Consider the following 15,366-nt stretch of genomic DNA (forward strand, 5'->3'; position numbering starts at 1 on the left):
AGTGCTGCATCCCTGCCACAGCCTGTGGGCCACACCTGAACCTCACCTCCGGCCTTGCACTGAACCGGCCTGGCTGCCCCCATCACTTTCCACTCCCAAAGGCATCAGGAAGCGCTTTCCCCAACCTCCTCACCGGAACCAGCGCCTCCTTAGAGTCACCACCACGGACTGAGGGACAAGCTGCGCCCCAGCCCCAGCCCAGCTCCTGAGGGTTCTTCCACCCACACCCCCTCCACACCACGGCACCCCTCAAGCTTCCATCCTTGCCCTTGTTCTCTGCAATTTCCCTGATCATCCTGTCCTTTGTCACGGCTCCAACTGGGTGTCAATTCCAGCCCAGACGTCACTTCCAAACACAGACACGATCGCAGACATCACGCCAAGCCCCTTATGCAGCACAGGCTCAGCCACTGCTGGGACAGCTCACCCTGTCCTGAGGGTCCGCGGCATGGCCCCTGCCCAGCTCCCCCCCCACCATGCCTCTCCCCTCCCACAGCACACGAGGGCAGGCCTCTCGGCACAGCTGTGACACCTGCCTCCTACCAGACACAATGAGGGCTCAGCAGCCTTCAGTAGCACACACCCTCCTCCGCAGGAGGCCCCCCAGACTCCCCATCTGCCGCACCTCCCACCTGATGGACAGAGGGGGCAGAGCCTTGGGGAGACGCCCCCGGCTGCCCACCACAGAGCCAGGGCTCACTCCATCCCTGGGTCCCCTGCTGCCATCACTCTGGTTTCCTGCAATCCGCAGGCTCCAGGCTCCATGGACGCGGCCACCCTTGGCCCAGCGTCCACTCCTCTCCACTGCATGGCCGACATCTTGGAAAAAGCCTCTGTCACCTGCCCTTCCTACCCCTCCACATCCTGTGCCTTTGGCCCCAGCCCAGAAATCCCCTTCACGAGGTGGGTACAGCCCCTATTACTAGAAGCACGTGGGGCTTCTCTGCCCTCCTTGGAGCCCACTAGGCCCCTAGACCTCTTTCCAAAGCTCCCGAGCTCTTGTCCCTTGGTACCCCTCGTCGGCCCCATGCTCTCTGCTGGGGCCCCCACTGCCTGACCCCTCAGACATGGTCTCCACCGCTGCACTCCGGGCCTGGTTCCCCACAACCTTCAGGTCCAATGCGAGTTGAGCATGTTCCCCCAGCCCCGGCAGGGGCCTGCCCAGTCCAGACCTGGAAACACAAAGGGGTGTCTGTGACTCCTCCACCTTCCAATCAGAGACACACATTCTGGGAAGAAAACCTGTGCGGTGCCAAGCTCCTGCCAAGGGAGACAGCCAGGGCTGGGAGGGGGCCGGACAAGGCTCAGTCCCCAGGCGCCCATGCCGGGCAGGTCACGCTGGCAGCCCAGGCGATGGAAGGCAGAGAGCACTGGGCTCTGAGCCGCACCGGCACCGCCCGGCCTGGAGGAGGGGGCCCCACACAGAGGCCGTGCATCCCCCTGCCTGTGCCTCGGGGTGTGGACCCTGCCGGGAGCTGGTGGTCACCCAGTCTCAGGCTCACAGGCCCAGGGACCCAGGGTCTGCCTCTCACTATACCCAGGTGATCTGTGCCATGGGGGCCGCTCCACTCAGATGCCATGGGACCAGGGCTCGGTGCACACTTCCTTACAGGATGGAGGTGCCTCACCGCCCTCACATTCCAGCCAAGGGCAGGACGTGGCTCAGTGAGTGTGAACGTCATGGACAATGTCTTCACAGGGGACCAGAGCACCACAGAACTCACAGCGGATGACACTCATCGCCTTGTCTCCCACTGCTGCCACCGCAGAGGGGCCCCTGTTGCTGAGAAAGCTACAGGGACAAGTTCACTGTGGCTCCTGCGTTCTCCTGCTCCCACAAGGAACAGGGTGGTACCCCGTGCAGTGTGGAGACATCTTGGGGGTTCCTATGTGCAGTGAGGAGATGTCTTAGGGGTTCTCAGGCACAGGAAGGGGACAACTCAGGGTCCCCAGTGCACAGGTGATGTCTCGGGGTCCCCGTCTCCAAGCCCCTGCTGTGCTCATGTCCAGGGTCTTACGACTTCAGCTTTCAAAGGGTGGTGCGGCGTGAATGGAGCGCCGGTCACCCTGGCGTGTGTGGGATTCATGCACGGCCCCTGGCTGCCTCCCTGGCACCGTGCTGGGGTGGATGTCAGTGGACTCGGAGGGAGGCTGGGATCTGTTATTTTGGCCCTGGGGTACTTGCACCCACACAGCACACACTTAGCCGACTGGCAGCAAGTGACACAGTCCTCAGTGTGACAGGCTCTGTCCATGCCCAAGGCAGGGGAAAGGGAAAGGCGGCAGCCTGAGAGGCTGTCCTGCGCGTGGTGCCCCTCCTGGCCAGCGCCGCTCGGTCCCAGGGCAGTCAGGCACCATCTGGATGTGTGCGCTGCCTCCCTTTCCTCTCCCTGACGCTCGCCTGCCAATGCCCGGCCACCGCCCGTCCATCCCTGAAAGAAACGCTCCCAAACCCCACGGGGAACCAGGTCAAAGCAGGGCAGGGGGCTGGCTCCAGCCAACTTCTGCCCCACGTTCCACAGCCCACCGTGGTTCCAGGTCGCCAGATGGAGGAAAGGGTGGGAGGGAGCGGAAATAGAAAAGTTCCTTTCTCCCTCAAGCCGGCAGAATGCCCTCGCTCCTCTGAAGTTAATAAAAGCACTGGTTGTGACTTGTGAGAGTTTAGGCTGTGCCATCGGGCTGTTCCTGCTGTTCCTGAATGGCTGAGAGGGGCCTGGGCAGCCAGAGCTTCTCTGTGTGTGGCACTTCGAGTCTGCATTGTTGGTCCACCTGGCCTGGGCCACGTCTGCAACAGCTCTGCGCCCTCATCCCCCCAAAACACACCTCTTGTGACGCAAAGGACACCCAGCTGCCCACAGACCATGCGCGTGTGCCCAGGGGAGCCTCATTAAACCCGCCACCGCCGCTTCCCTCACTTCGAGTCCGCTCATCTTTCCCATCGGAACAGAAATTCCTAAGCCCAGGTTCCAGAACTGCAGGACAGGGCCGACCCCAAGATGAACAAAGAAAATTGGACCCACAGACCTGGAGCGGGACGCCTAGCAGTCATCTCCACCTTTTTAAAAAGTCTCCAAGCTGCACAGGTTTTTGCTGGTCAAGTGGGGAGAGAAATACCCTAGGGAGGTGCCTGCCCATTAAGAGGACACCTGCGGAGGGGACACCGCACCTGCCCCCATGCCTCGCGACCCCGTTGCATCTCACCTGGCCTCGAGCGCCCTGCAGTCCCCCGGCGCCTCCTGGGTAGCGACCACAGCCGCCGCAGGGTCCCCCGGGATGCTCCCTTCTCGGCCATCGAGCCGCCCTGTCACGAAGGCTGCTACAAAGCAGACACAGCTCTGGTTCTTCACGCAGGGACCACAGGCGACCCCTGATGCTGGAGCAGCAGCCTTCGGGTCTCTGTGGGGACAGCTAAAAGCCGGGTGGGTGCTGCATGGTCACGAGAGGCAGGTGCTCAGGACTCTGGTGACTCTGGGCTTCACCAAGTCACAAGAAAGAACCCAAGAGGGTTGAGCCACCTCCTCAGAGCATCTGGCCTCCCAGAGCCCTCAGCCGTCCTCGCCCCAGGCCTGGCCTCCTGGAGTCTGGCCTAAGCCACCACCGCCCTGCACGCCGGGAAGAGCAGGCAGAAATGCCGTGGTGCTAGAGACACCCGGCTGCCGCGCCTGCCCCGCCGTGTGCAAGCTCTGGGCCTTTCCTTCCTCGGACAGGGCGGGGGGACTGCGGGGCTGGACCTCCTTGCCTTATGGAGCCAAAAACACCTTCCAGGCCTCAGGAAGTCTCAAGTTCGAACAAACAGCTGCAAACCCGGAGGAAGGGAGGGGCGCGCTGCTGCTGTCCTGAAACAAAGTGGGAAGTTCCACGCCTGTGACCCCCGTCTACTTCCTCGAGGGAGGAAGTGATGAGGCTGCTTTGAGTGGCTGGAGATACTTTTCCCCAAGAGCTGTTGAGCTGGTCCCAAGCCAGCAGCTCCCACCCTCTGCCCCATGGCTGCTTCCGAGGGGGGAGAGGTGACAGCGTCCAGGGCTCCCCATGGCCCCCGAGCTGACGTGCCACCCTCAGGCTCTCAGAGTCACTAGGCACCATGCTGGGCACACCCAGGGCTCCAGGCCTCACAGCTGATGTGCAAGGCCATGCAAATGGCCTAATGCCATTTTAACTCTTATTAGTATATGCTTCAGGCCACAGGAAGAGAAGGTGGCAGGGCTGGAGCTCAGGCCTGCTTGTGAAAGCCACACAGTGTCCCAAGCACCACAGGTGCCCTTCTGTGAGCCGATGTGATTAGAGCGTGCATCTGGTTTGCAGCCAAAGAATGCATTTATTCAACATTGTTTACTGAGTGCACACCTGTCGCGCCACCCTGCACAGGCGCTCACAGAACGGCTGGAGGGTCCCCGCCGCCTGTGTCCCCCACAGAACGGCTGGAGGGTCCCCGCCTCCTGTGTCCCCCACTGGCATCCGGGACGTCAGAGGGAAAAACTGATTCCATGCCCGGAGAGGTGGCACCTTGGTGTCCCATTAGCCTCCACAAATACGGTGATTCTGTTCAAAGTGTTCTGTGCTGGGTTTGCTCCTCTGAGAGCTACAGGTGTTGAGAGCCAGCTTCTGCCAGGAAAGACAGAGCCCCACACACCATCCCCCTCCTGCCTTCCACATCCACCTGCCAGATGCAACAAGATGGTCCCAAGGCCGCCGCCCCTTGAAGCGGCCGGAAGCTTGTTCTCTGTGCTGCATCCCCCAAAACAGCTACAGAGGAAAATAGGGTGAGAGGCTCGATGTCTCAGCCACCCAGGAGCAGAGACCACGAACCCCACTTTGTTGGGGGCTTGTGTGCGAGCCCAGAACAGGTAAGCCCTAACCTGACTCACATGAAAATGGGGAAACGGATGGCACATTTTGCGTGGTGTTTCCAGAGCTCAGGCCTCTTTGGTTTTGTTTGTTTGTTTGTTTGTTTGGAGACAGAGTCTTGCTCTACCCCTCAGGCTGGAGTGCAGTGGCATGATCCCAGCTCACTGCAACCTCCACCTCCTGGGTTCAAGCAATTCTCATGCCTCAGCCTCCCAAGTAGCTGGGATTACAGATGCCTGCCACCATGCCCGACTAATTTTTGTACTTTTAGTAGAGACCGGGTTTCACCATGTTGGCCAGGCTGGTCTCTGACTCCTGACCTAAGGTGATCCTCCAAGGGCCTCTTTGAATAACCAGGAAATCAAGCCCTAGATGCTGGTTCCATCCACAAGGACAGACGCAGAACAGGCTTTGTATTCACGGAAGCACTGAGCAGTGAGCACAGGAGCCATCAGGGTCGCCTCTGGGGTCAGCACCAAACCTCTCTTTCTGCGTTTCCTTCCCTTGTGCGTGGTTAAGGTGCTGAGGAAAGTCACGGAAATTGGAATGGCAGAGCCACTTGCAGCTGAGCAGGTCGGATGTGCACACACGTTCATCATTCAACGTCCTAAACATCTAAATATGTTTTAAAGATGTTACTCATTAAAACCATTTTTCAAAAATCAGTCCTGAGATAGGAAGCTCGCTCACGATCAGCTCATTTCTTCTCATATGTCGCGCATACAAGCTTTGGGTTCAGCGACTATCGTGAAAACCCGGCTGTCCTCTCCTGGCTGGCGGGGGCCACTTCCTCCCTAAGCTCCTTGGTAGCCCCCCCCATGAGAAAACACAAAAAACCCACGTGAGATCCAAGTTCTTCCTGTCACCCCGCTGGTTAGCCTCAGGGAGGCTCCAGAATGGCTGGGCCCCTGAGAAGCGGGTTGACTTTTGTGAACCCCGGGAGTCTATTTCATACAATGTGGCCCCAAGCTACTGTTAAGAAATCCATATCAATAAATGGTATCATTTTTGGCAGGAAAAGAGTCTTACATTAACCACTCCATTAGTCGTGGAGTAGGGAGTTGTTTAGGGCAGGTCTTAAATGAGCTGTTGGGTGATTTAAAATTCAACACTGGCCGGGCGCGGTGGCTCACGCCTGTAATCCCAGCACTTTGGGAGGCCGAGGTGGGCAGATCATGAGGTCAGGAGATCGAGACCATCCTGGCTAACACGGTGAAACCCCGTCTCTACTAAAAATACAAAAAATTAGCTGGGCGCGGTGGCGGGCGCCTGTAGTCCCAGCTACTCGGAGGCTGAGGCAGGAGAATGGTGTGAACCCGGGAGGCAGAGCCTGCAGTGAGCTGAGACAGCGCCACCGCACTCCAGCTCCAGCCTGGGCGACAAAGCGAGACTCCATCTCAAAAAAAAAAAAAAATAAATAAATAAAAAAATAAATAAATAAATAAATTAAAATAAAATAAAATTCAATGCTCCTGGGCTGATGCGGGTGGGAGCAACCATGCACACCGGGGGTGAGGCACAGACGGAGGTGTCTCGTTTCCCCTCTCCGTAAAGCATGGGGTGCAGGGAAGGACAGAGCATGCTTGTGGAGACCAGTGACTTCCCCACACAGCCCCCACAGGGTAGTGACAGCAGTGCTGGGAAGCCCCTGACTGTCAGACTGGGCAACCCCAACCCTCTGCGCCAGCCCTGCCGGACCAGTCCTTGCCTCTGGGTTTCCCGCTGCCCGGGAGGCCTGTGCGTCAGGTTTGGTGTATGACTCCTCACGGCCCCGTCATCTTCCTGCCATGGTGTCTGAGAGGCCACTCGCCGAGCAGCCCCTCCTCTCCTTCAGTCCCAGCCCGGGACCCGCTAGGGAAGGTCGTGGCTCTGGTCTAGCAGAGGCACCTTTGGTGAATGGCCGGAAAGGCCACACAGCTCGGCCTCAGAGGTGCAGGTGACCCAGTGCTGCTCCCTGCGTGAGCATCACACACTGCCCTCCGTCCCACCCTTGCCACCCCATGACGGACCTGAAGACCAAGCCTGGAGCCGCGTGTGGTCCCCTGTGCAGCGTTTAACAGGTGCTCCAGCTGGAATCCTTCTCTTCATTGTCCATGACAAGTTCCATTTTAAGAGATAAGGCATTCTTACAAAAACGAAGTCTTGTTTGGGGCATTAGCTCACCATCCCTAATAGATTGCCAAAAATGTCATTAATGAAACTTAATACTAGTTCTTTCCTTTAGGGAATTAAGTAGCACAATTGTGTGTTAGGACTAATGCTGAGAAATTGGTTTTCATGCTTTGGAGATTTGTCTCATTTCTTTAACATCATTAATAAAGGAGTAAAGCAAAAAAACAAACAAACAAACAAACAAAAAACCCAGAACATTTGCTGAGAGCCCAATTTAGATGCAAACGCCAGCCAATCCCATAATTTAGAAGGAACAATTGGTTCTTTTGTATTTTCAAACTCACAACTGTAAGTTTTCTTGAGTGTCTCCTCCCAAAGGTTCAGTTTCTTCTCAGCACTGGGCATCTCCTGGGACCTACGCTGGACAAAGGCTCCTGGGGTGGAGGGAGGGAGGGAGGACAGGAGCTCACTATGGCACAGCGACCTGCGAAGTGCTGTGTGCTGAAGCCCGGGCTCGTGCTCTCTGTGACCGTGGGCATCTGTGAGAATAGTGACCACAGATGTCACCTCTATCACCATGTGACCATAATGAGGTCAACCACAGACCCTTCCTCTCAGAACCTTCCTTTTCCTTCTCATTTACCTGGAAAATCCCCACATACTTCATTACTGGGATCATCAGTGTGGTCACACACCTGACTGTGAGGATGACCATGGCAGTGGCTCCCTGCTGTGCACAGGAGCTCATGGCCAGCACCTGCCTGCACTAACCATGTGCACAAGTGACCCTAATAGCAAACAGTTCCCCACAGCTTCCTGCCTGCCGGGTGCTTCTAAGTGCTTTTCATGCAGATTTAACTCATTTAACTCATTTGATCGTCACATCAACCCTAGCAGGTAGGTGCTCTCCTGAGTCCTTTTTGCAGATGAGGAAACTGAGGCACCACACAGTCACATTCACAGTCACAGACGGCAGAGCTGTGTGGAGACCAATGACTTCCCCAAACAGCCCCCACAGGGTAGTGACAGCAGCACTGGGAAGTCCCTCACTGTCAGACTGGGCGACCCCAACCTCTCAGCGCCAGCCCTGCTGGACCAGGTCCTTGCCTCTGGGTTTCCCGCTGCCCGGGAGGCCTGTGCGTCCGATTTGACCTCACAGGTCACGGGTCCAGCACCAGCGATTTTAACCTAATAGTCAATGCAACCCTTCTTCACAGTGGGCCCCGCTAACCTCACAAGGTGCAAAGCCTCATCCCACATCTTATCCACGTATGACCACAAGGCATTAGACGTTCTAACTTCAGTACTTCACTAGAATTCCAATGTAGGCAGCTCCATTTTTGTGTGTGTATCAGACAAGGGCAGTTAGCTTGTAAACATTCTGAAAGGCGTAAGAGATGCTTCTTTCTCCACACCTAGATTATAAAATGAATGTGACCAGACACATTCTGAGTTAATCCGAAAGGTAGAAGTGTGAAAATACTACTTACAGTGGCATCCTTCCAACTCTACGGACGGTAACGTGAGCTGATGTGGAGACGATAGTTCTGGTGAAAGAAGGGGCTACGCTGAGAGTGCTGCCCGCACGTCGTGGGTGGCAGAGGAAGCAAAACACACAGACAAAGCAGCCGAGCTTTCCATAATTAGGCTGCAGAACTAACGTGGCTCCAGAAATTGTATTTGGTTAAATTATGAATCAATAGACCCTAGGGTCTGTTAAAATTATTCTCTACTCATGAAAATGTGTTTATCAGACACAGCATGCCGTTCATGGGCAGCTGAAGCTTGGAGAACTTCCGATTGTGATGCTTATGCCTTGTTCTTTATTACAGCGAAAGCAGGTCTCCCGAGCCAGCTTCTCTCATATTTACTAGTCCCTAAAGTTCTAATTCTGGAGTGCACCCTCTGGTATTCAGCTGGTATCAATGATCAACAAATGTGCTCCCCAGAATGTCTGCAAAATGAATGGAACCCCTAAAATCCGTGCATCCTCCATACCCAAGGGGCCAAGCTTACGAAAACCAGCAGAACAACAGCATGCCAGGGGCGCAAAGGTCCAGGCAAACTCATCCAATGAGGTTGGCCATGCCGGGGACTTCATGGACTCGGAGGCTGGCCATGCCGGGGGCCCTTGCAGACCTGGAGGTCAGCCATGTGAGAGGCTTTGCGGACTCAGAGGTTAGCCATGCCCGGGGGCCTTTGTGGACTCGGCGCCCCTAGTTCTGAGGAGGAGTTTGCACCACTGTAGAAGGTGGTCTTACCCTTAGGGAATGCCAAATGCAGGGAACTCCAAACGTAAGACTAAGGGAGGAGGCAGCCAGCAGGGGATGTGGAGTGGCAGGTGAGGATGAAACGCCAGGTAAGGAAGTGCCAGGCGATGAGGCACCAGGTGAGGAAGTGCCAGGACAGGAGCTGATGAAACAGTGGGGGCTGAGGTCAGAGGGGGCAGTGGGAGAGTCAGGAGTGGCTCTGAGGAGGGAGATCGGGAAGACACTGGAAGGCGGCCACCATCCCAAGGCACAAGTGCAGCGTGAAAAGGGGCCAGCGACTCAGGAGACAGTGGCCAACACAAGACCCCAAGAAACTCGGCACGAACCTCGCAGGCGTCCCCTTCTCAGGTGCTGCCCAGCATCGCTCACTCCTGAGACCTGACCTGCGGTCACTCAGCACCAGCCCCTGGAGCCATGGGTCTCCCTGAAGGGCGCTCCAAGCAAACACAGGGTCAGCCCCCCAGTATCCTCAGAGCAGGCTGGAACTGAAATCCCCGGGAGCTCATCAGTCTGCCCCTGGTTCCACAGGTGGGGCCTTGCTCGTGCTGTCTTTGCATGGAGGGCGTCGGACTCACCCACCTAGGAGGCCCGAGCGCTGCATTCTTAGGAGCTCTCAGGATGCACTGAGCCGTGGCATCAGATCACAGAAGGTTGGCAACACGGGACGCCAAGGATGCTCAAATAACTCACTGTTTCCTCACAAGCCTCTCTCCGCTCAAATCTCAAAACCCACTCCTGAATCCCTACGAACAAGATCCATAACACAACATCCCAGGAAAGCTAATTGTTTTTTAAAAATGTTTCTGTACTTGATAGTCACACTTATCTAATTGGAGACCTAAATTTCATGTTACAAAACAGTCCGCACAGACGTCTACCTCATTTGGCTGCATGGTTTTCCTTCTAAAGGGCCTCAACACATTTAAAAAACCGACAAAGAAATCACGGCTCCTTGAGGAGACGCCAGTCACTGAGGCCGAAGGCAGGGGCATGAGAGGGGAGTGCTAAGGCGTCCGTCAGAAACTGCGGAGCGGGCTAATGAGCAGGCGGCATTTTGCCAGGGAGCCGCACCTTCTCCACTGAGAGCTCTTCAATTCCACACAGAAATGCGTGCTCCCTGCCTCCTGGGCACATGCCCCCCCGAGTTTTTCCTCTGAGACCTGCAACTGGGGGATGCCGGACAGCTGTGCCTGTGTGGTGGTCCTGGGACGCTCCTTCATCCCCCAAAGCCCCTCCGTGCTACTGTGTCCCTCAGCCCACCGCTCAGGCCACAGGCCCCTTCCCAGGAAGAGCTTAAGGACAGGAGGCGGCACACAGCTTTCGCTCAGGGAGGGCGGCACCCCACTCTTCCTTTACTCACAAGCTCCATCAGCTTGGCCTTCACTTGCACCCAGAAACCCGTGGCCCACACCACCCGCCACCTAGAGCCTGCAGCCCACGCATGTCTGTCTGCCACGGGCCGATCGTCCCCAGACTCATACGTTGATATCCTGACCCCCAGCACCTCAGAGTGTGACTGCATTTGTGGACAAGAGCTTTACACAGTTCATTCAATTGAAATGAGGTCACTAGGGTGGGCCCTAACCCAACAGGGCTGGTGTCCTTATAAGAAGAGGAGATTAAGACACACGTGCACACAGGGACGACCATGTGAGGACACAGGGAGAAACTACGTCTACACGCCAAGGAGAGAGGCCCCAGGACGAATCAGCCCTGTGACATTTTGACCTTGGACTCCCAGCCTCCAGGACTGTGAGAAGATGAGCATCCGTTGTTGAAGCCACCAGCCTGCGGCGCTGTGTTACTGGAGCCCCAGCAGACCAAGACCCTGGTCTCAATCCCTCTCCTGCCGTTTCAGGGACACACCAGCCTCGCACACTCCAAGGGCTTCCCAATCCCGTAACACAAACACTGTCACGGTGCCATCCTCAACTGTGTGTCACGTGGCCATGAGAGAGAGAGGGCTCCATGCCACGGCAGGCAGATACCCGGCGGGGACGCCAATCTTGAGGGTTTGCTGGCCGGGAGTATCAGAGAACGAGGCAAGTCTACTTCCTATGTTTCCTTTTTCCAAAATTGATCACCGCGATTTTGCTTCAGGTGAGCTTCTCATAACCTTGGGGCAACTTGGAGGCTTCATGACTGAGGGGAACAAACTGTTTCCTCTGCTCTCACCCTGCAACAGTCAACACAGAAGACTTCCATGGCTCCCAGACACCAAGAAGTGTGTGGGGTCTCTCCGCACCACAGGCAACCAATCAATTCTGCACCAATCAATTCTGCAGCAGATGCCAGGCAGGTGACCCAGTTCAATTCTGACGCCTTCTACCTGGAGACAGCGTCAGACCAGCAGGGTGAGGGCTCAGACCTCCCACTTCCCATGCCAACCACAGGCCCCAGTTGTGACCTGTGCTTCTGCCCAGCCGGCTACACATCAGGGGTCCCATGACCCCTCCGTGGGTTGGGTTAATTTGCGGGAGCAGCTCACAGAACTTGGGGAAGCACTTAGTTACATTTTCTGGTTTAATATAAAGGACGTCACAAAGGATACAGATGAAGAGTGGCACAGGGTGAGGCACGCGGGAGGGTGTGACACTTCCAAGCCCACCCAGGGCGCCACCCTCCAGGAACTTCCTTGCACTCAGCCTCGGGCAGCTGCCCGAGCCCAGTCCTTTGGATTTCCATGGAAGCTTCCTTATGTAGGCATCATCCATCCATCCATCCATCCACCCACCCATCTATCCATCCATCCATCCATCCATCCATCCATCCATCCATCCACTCACCCACACATCCACTCATCCACCCCTACATTCATCCACCAACCCATCCATCCATCCACCCACCCACCCATCTACCCATCCATCCATCCATCCACCCACCCACCCACACATTCACTCATCCACCCCTACATTCATCCACCAACCCATCCATCCATCCATCCATCCATCCATCCATCCATCCACCCACCCACACATCCACTCATCCACCCCTACATTCATCCACCAACCCATCCATCCATCCACCCACCCACCCATCTACCCATCCATCCATCCATCCATCCATCCATCCATCCATCCACCCACCCACCCATCTATCCATCCATCCATCCATCCACTCATTTATCCATGCATTATCCATCTATCATCATCTGTCTATGACAAGAGTTAGTATGAGATCAACTAATGGAAAAGGTGGGGCTAGGTTTAAAGATTTTCTACTACAGCAGTTCCGCAAGTTTGATTCCTGAAGAACTTCATCAAGAACTTAAAAAATGTCAATTCTCAGACCCTACCCTAGACTTGCTGAATCAGAAACTCTGAGGGTGGGCCCAGCAGCCTGTGCTTTAACAAGCCCCCCAGGTGATGCAGATACATGCTCTAGCTGGAGGACCACTGTTCTGTTTCATCATGTGCTTACATCAACTAGAGCCATAGCATTGCTCCCTCGAATGTCTTCTACCTTTTCATCAATTACTAAAATTCCAAAGAGAAAACAAAAACAGATGAAAACGAGCCCTATCACATAGAAGGGGGGCCAAGGGGAAGTTGCCACTGGAAAGTGCCCCGGCCTTGTTACTAAAGATCAGGTTTAGAAGAGTATATAAAACGTCAGTTCTCAAGATCAAAGGCAACAGGTTCACAGACCATATGGACAGCACACATTATCCTCCTTTACATGCAGATTAGCCTAGACAATGAAGGTTCTAGGTGACAGAAGAAATGCATAAATCTGAAATTAAAACACAGCAGCAGCATGTCCTGGACAGCAGCAAAGATAAAATGCTTGTGGGCTTGGAGTGAATCTACAGAAGGTGAGGCTCTGTGCAGCTGAATGAGACAGCTGCTCTAAGGCCAGCCGCTGTACGCAATCCCTCAGCTGTGACCTGGCCCCACCACTGCCCTGAGGACCTACGCCAGCTGCCACATCAGTGTCCTGTTGCCATCAGCTCTCACCTGGCACGGACCCTAGCATGACCCCAGAAGGAGAAGCAGCTCCATGACCTCGAGCTGAAAGGTGTTTGGCTGCAGGTGGGGAACTCGCCTGAGGAAGTGCTTGGAATTTAAACCCGAGGTGGGGATCAGGTTTACCTTGACCTTCACCCCTACCAGAGAATGTGCACCACACACACACACCCCTACACTCTGTGGTAGCGTCATGTCAATATCACACCACACACCCCCCTCATGATGGTTTTACAGCCTCTCAACCTAATAACTTGCCTCCACTGAGTGGTACCTTACACACAGCTTGAGCAGAAAATGGGTTTGTGCTGAAGGAAGAGGCCAGTGTTAATGGGTGGCAAGTGGAGTGTGATGCGGGGTCACCTCCCCTAACTAAACACTGCAGGGTGCTCATAACCGAAGATATCTGGTAAGCTGGATTTGAAAGTCCTGGTGAAGCATGCAATTATCAGTAATGCAGATGTGTGGGAGGACGCACATCTTACTGCCTGTTCCAGATGAGACAGCCCACATCGAGAGCCTGGCTCGCAGGACATTCAGCGAGCGGCCAGTGTCACTGCTGCTCTTCTGAGATGGCCTTTTTACAATTAAAAATGCGCACGTGTCTCTCGGAGCTCATGAAGAAACCCCAATCCCTAAAAATCTGGGGAATGACATCACCCTCTGGAGCGGTTCCCACTCTGTGATTCCGACATCGAGCCACACGCAGAGGCACGCAGAGCAAGAAAGCGCTTTCTCCTCCACCCCCGCAGCCGATCGGAAGCCTCCCTGTGAACCTGGCACCCACAAAGCCCTTCGCTGTACTCAAACCCTGCAAACCCTGCATGGAAAAGCTCCACTCAAGCCTCAGAAAAAGAGAGCTGATCCTCTAAGAATCAGAGAGCAGACGGCATGAAAATGGTTTTGTTTTCTTTCGACCCATATACAATAAACCCAGCAGCTTTGATCACAAAACCCCCATTAAAAACATCTTGATTAGACTAACCCATACGATGGTGCTTATGCTGATTTAATCACTGGTTCGCTCTCAAAATCCATTGGGGTGGGTAGAGAAAGACAGAGAACCACACCCAAACCAAGCAACCGACATTTTAATCTCCCAGGCAAGTACTAGTTAGACAACTAGTCATGGCATATATGACATAACATATGGCAACATCAGGCAAAACACTTGGCAACTTACTTTTAATGATATATCATTATTTCCTCTTCATTTCAAGGAAAACTAGTTAAGGATGCCTGTCCCTTCTGCATAACACAGCCTGAGAACTCAGATGGGACTGCCTGAAAGCCAGGGCCAGATGCAAGCTGTCAGCCCAGTCTCTGCTTACACCTAAAATAATCGATCTGAACTGCTCTTCAAAGCTTATTTGAAGTAATATTTCGATTAATACTGAAAATGAACGTCCAGTCCACTCTTTACCCATACCGTCTCACACATTTGTCTGAGGTTTAAATTGCATTTAATGAAGAAAAGAACCACCTGATTAGTCCAGGTTTTTTCCTCCTCAAAATGAGCTTCCAGGTAGCTTCACTATCCCCACCCCTGGCTCTGAAATCCCAAGCTCTGAAACCCCTTGGCTCAGATCATTGTCAATTTGCAAGCACTTGTGCATTCTCCATTGCGAGGGCTGCGGACGGGCAGGTTGATGGGCAGATTTCAGACACACAAATGGCTCCGCATGCAGACCCAGCATCCCTGAGAGAGCCCGTGACACCAACGTGCAGTCATTTTAACTATCCGGGGCAGCATGCGATCGCCGACAGCCTCTGAAAACACACCAGCTACCAACCAATGCCCCCCATGTCTCATCTACCACCGCTAGAAAGGAACACGAGGGCGGCTTACAAACATCAGACGCATTTCCCCACAATCCAGCCCATGATGTCAAGCTTAAGCACAGATCACTGACGGCCAGCAGCTCCTCCTACCCGTGTGCTTGGAAACCGCATTTAATCTCTGCACCATTTCTTCCAGGGCCATCTCTTCAGTCCTCAGCCAAAACCTCATCCTCCGACACAACAAAAATGATGCTGGCAGATCCGCTTCCTCCGCACGGGGGGCGCCTGCGGGTGGGGCCGTGCGAGTGGGGAGGGGCGCGGCGGAGGCGGGGTGGGGCCACGGCAGCGCTTTCAGCCTGGAGCCACCGCCTCCCTGCCCAGGATTGGTTCCG

General features: G+C 55.0%; 1 protein-coding gene and 1 pseudogene across 10 annotated transcripts in view; both read right to left on the reverse strand.

Annotated features, from left to right (window-relative positions):
• MCF2L (MCF.2 cell line derived transforming sequence like) overlaps positions 1 to 15,366 on the reverse strand; it is a 200,410-nt gene that overhangs the window by 118,175 nt on the left and 66,869 nt on the right. The window contains exon 1 of one of the 10 annotated variants that reach the window (XM_017861790.1): positions 15,125 to 15,360. The exons of 5 other annotated variants lie outside the window; for them this stretch is intronic. In XM_017861790.1, coding sequence (XP_017717279.1) covers positions 15,125 to 15,203 — 79 coding nt within the window. In that variant the 5' untranslated portion in view covers positions 15,204 to 15,360. Of the gene's footprint in view, positions 1 to 3,201; positions 3,840 to 15,041; positions 15,361 to 15,366 lie in introns of those variants that run through there. 4 more of the 10 variants (XM_017861797.1, XM_017861796.1, XM_017861788.1 and 1 more) reach the window with 4 other exon arrangements.
• LOC108521818 (uncharacterized) lies at positions 505 to 3,195 on the reverse strand (annotated as a pseudogene).

Source organism: Rhinopithecus bieti, unplaced genomic scaffold (assembly GCF_001698545.2).
Source record: "Rhinopithecus bieti isolate Rb0 unplaced genomic scaffold, ASM169854v2 scaffold_62034, whole genome shotgun sequence".
Classification (NCBI taxonomy): Eukaryota; Metazoa; Chordata; class Mammalia; order Primates; family Cercopithecidae; genus Rhinopithecus; species Rhinopithecus bieti.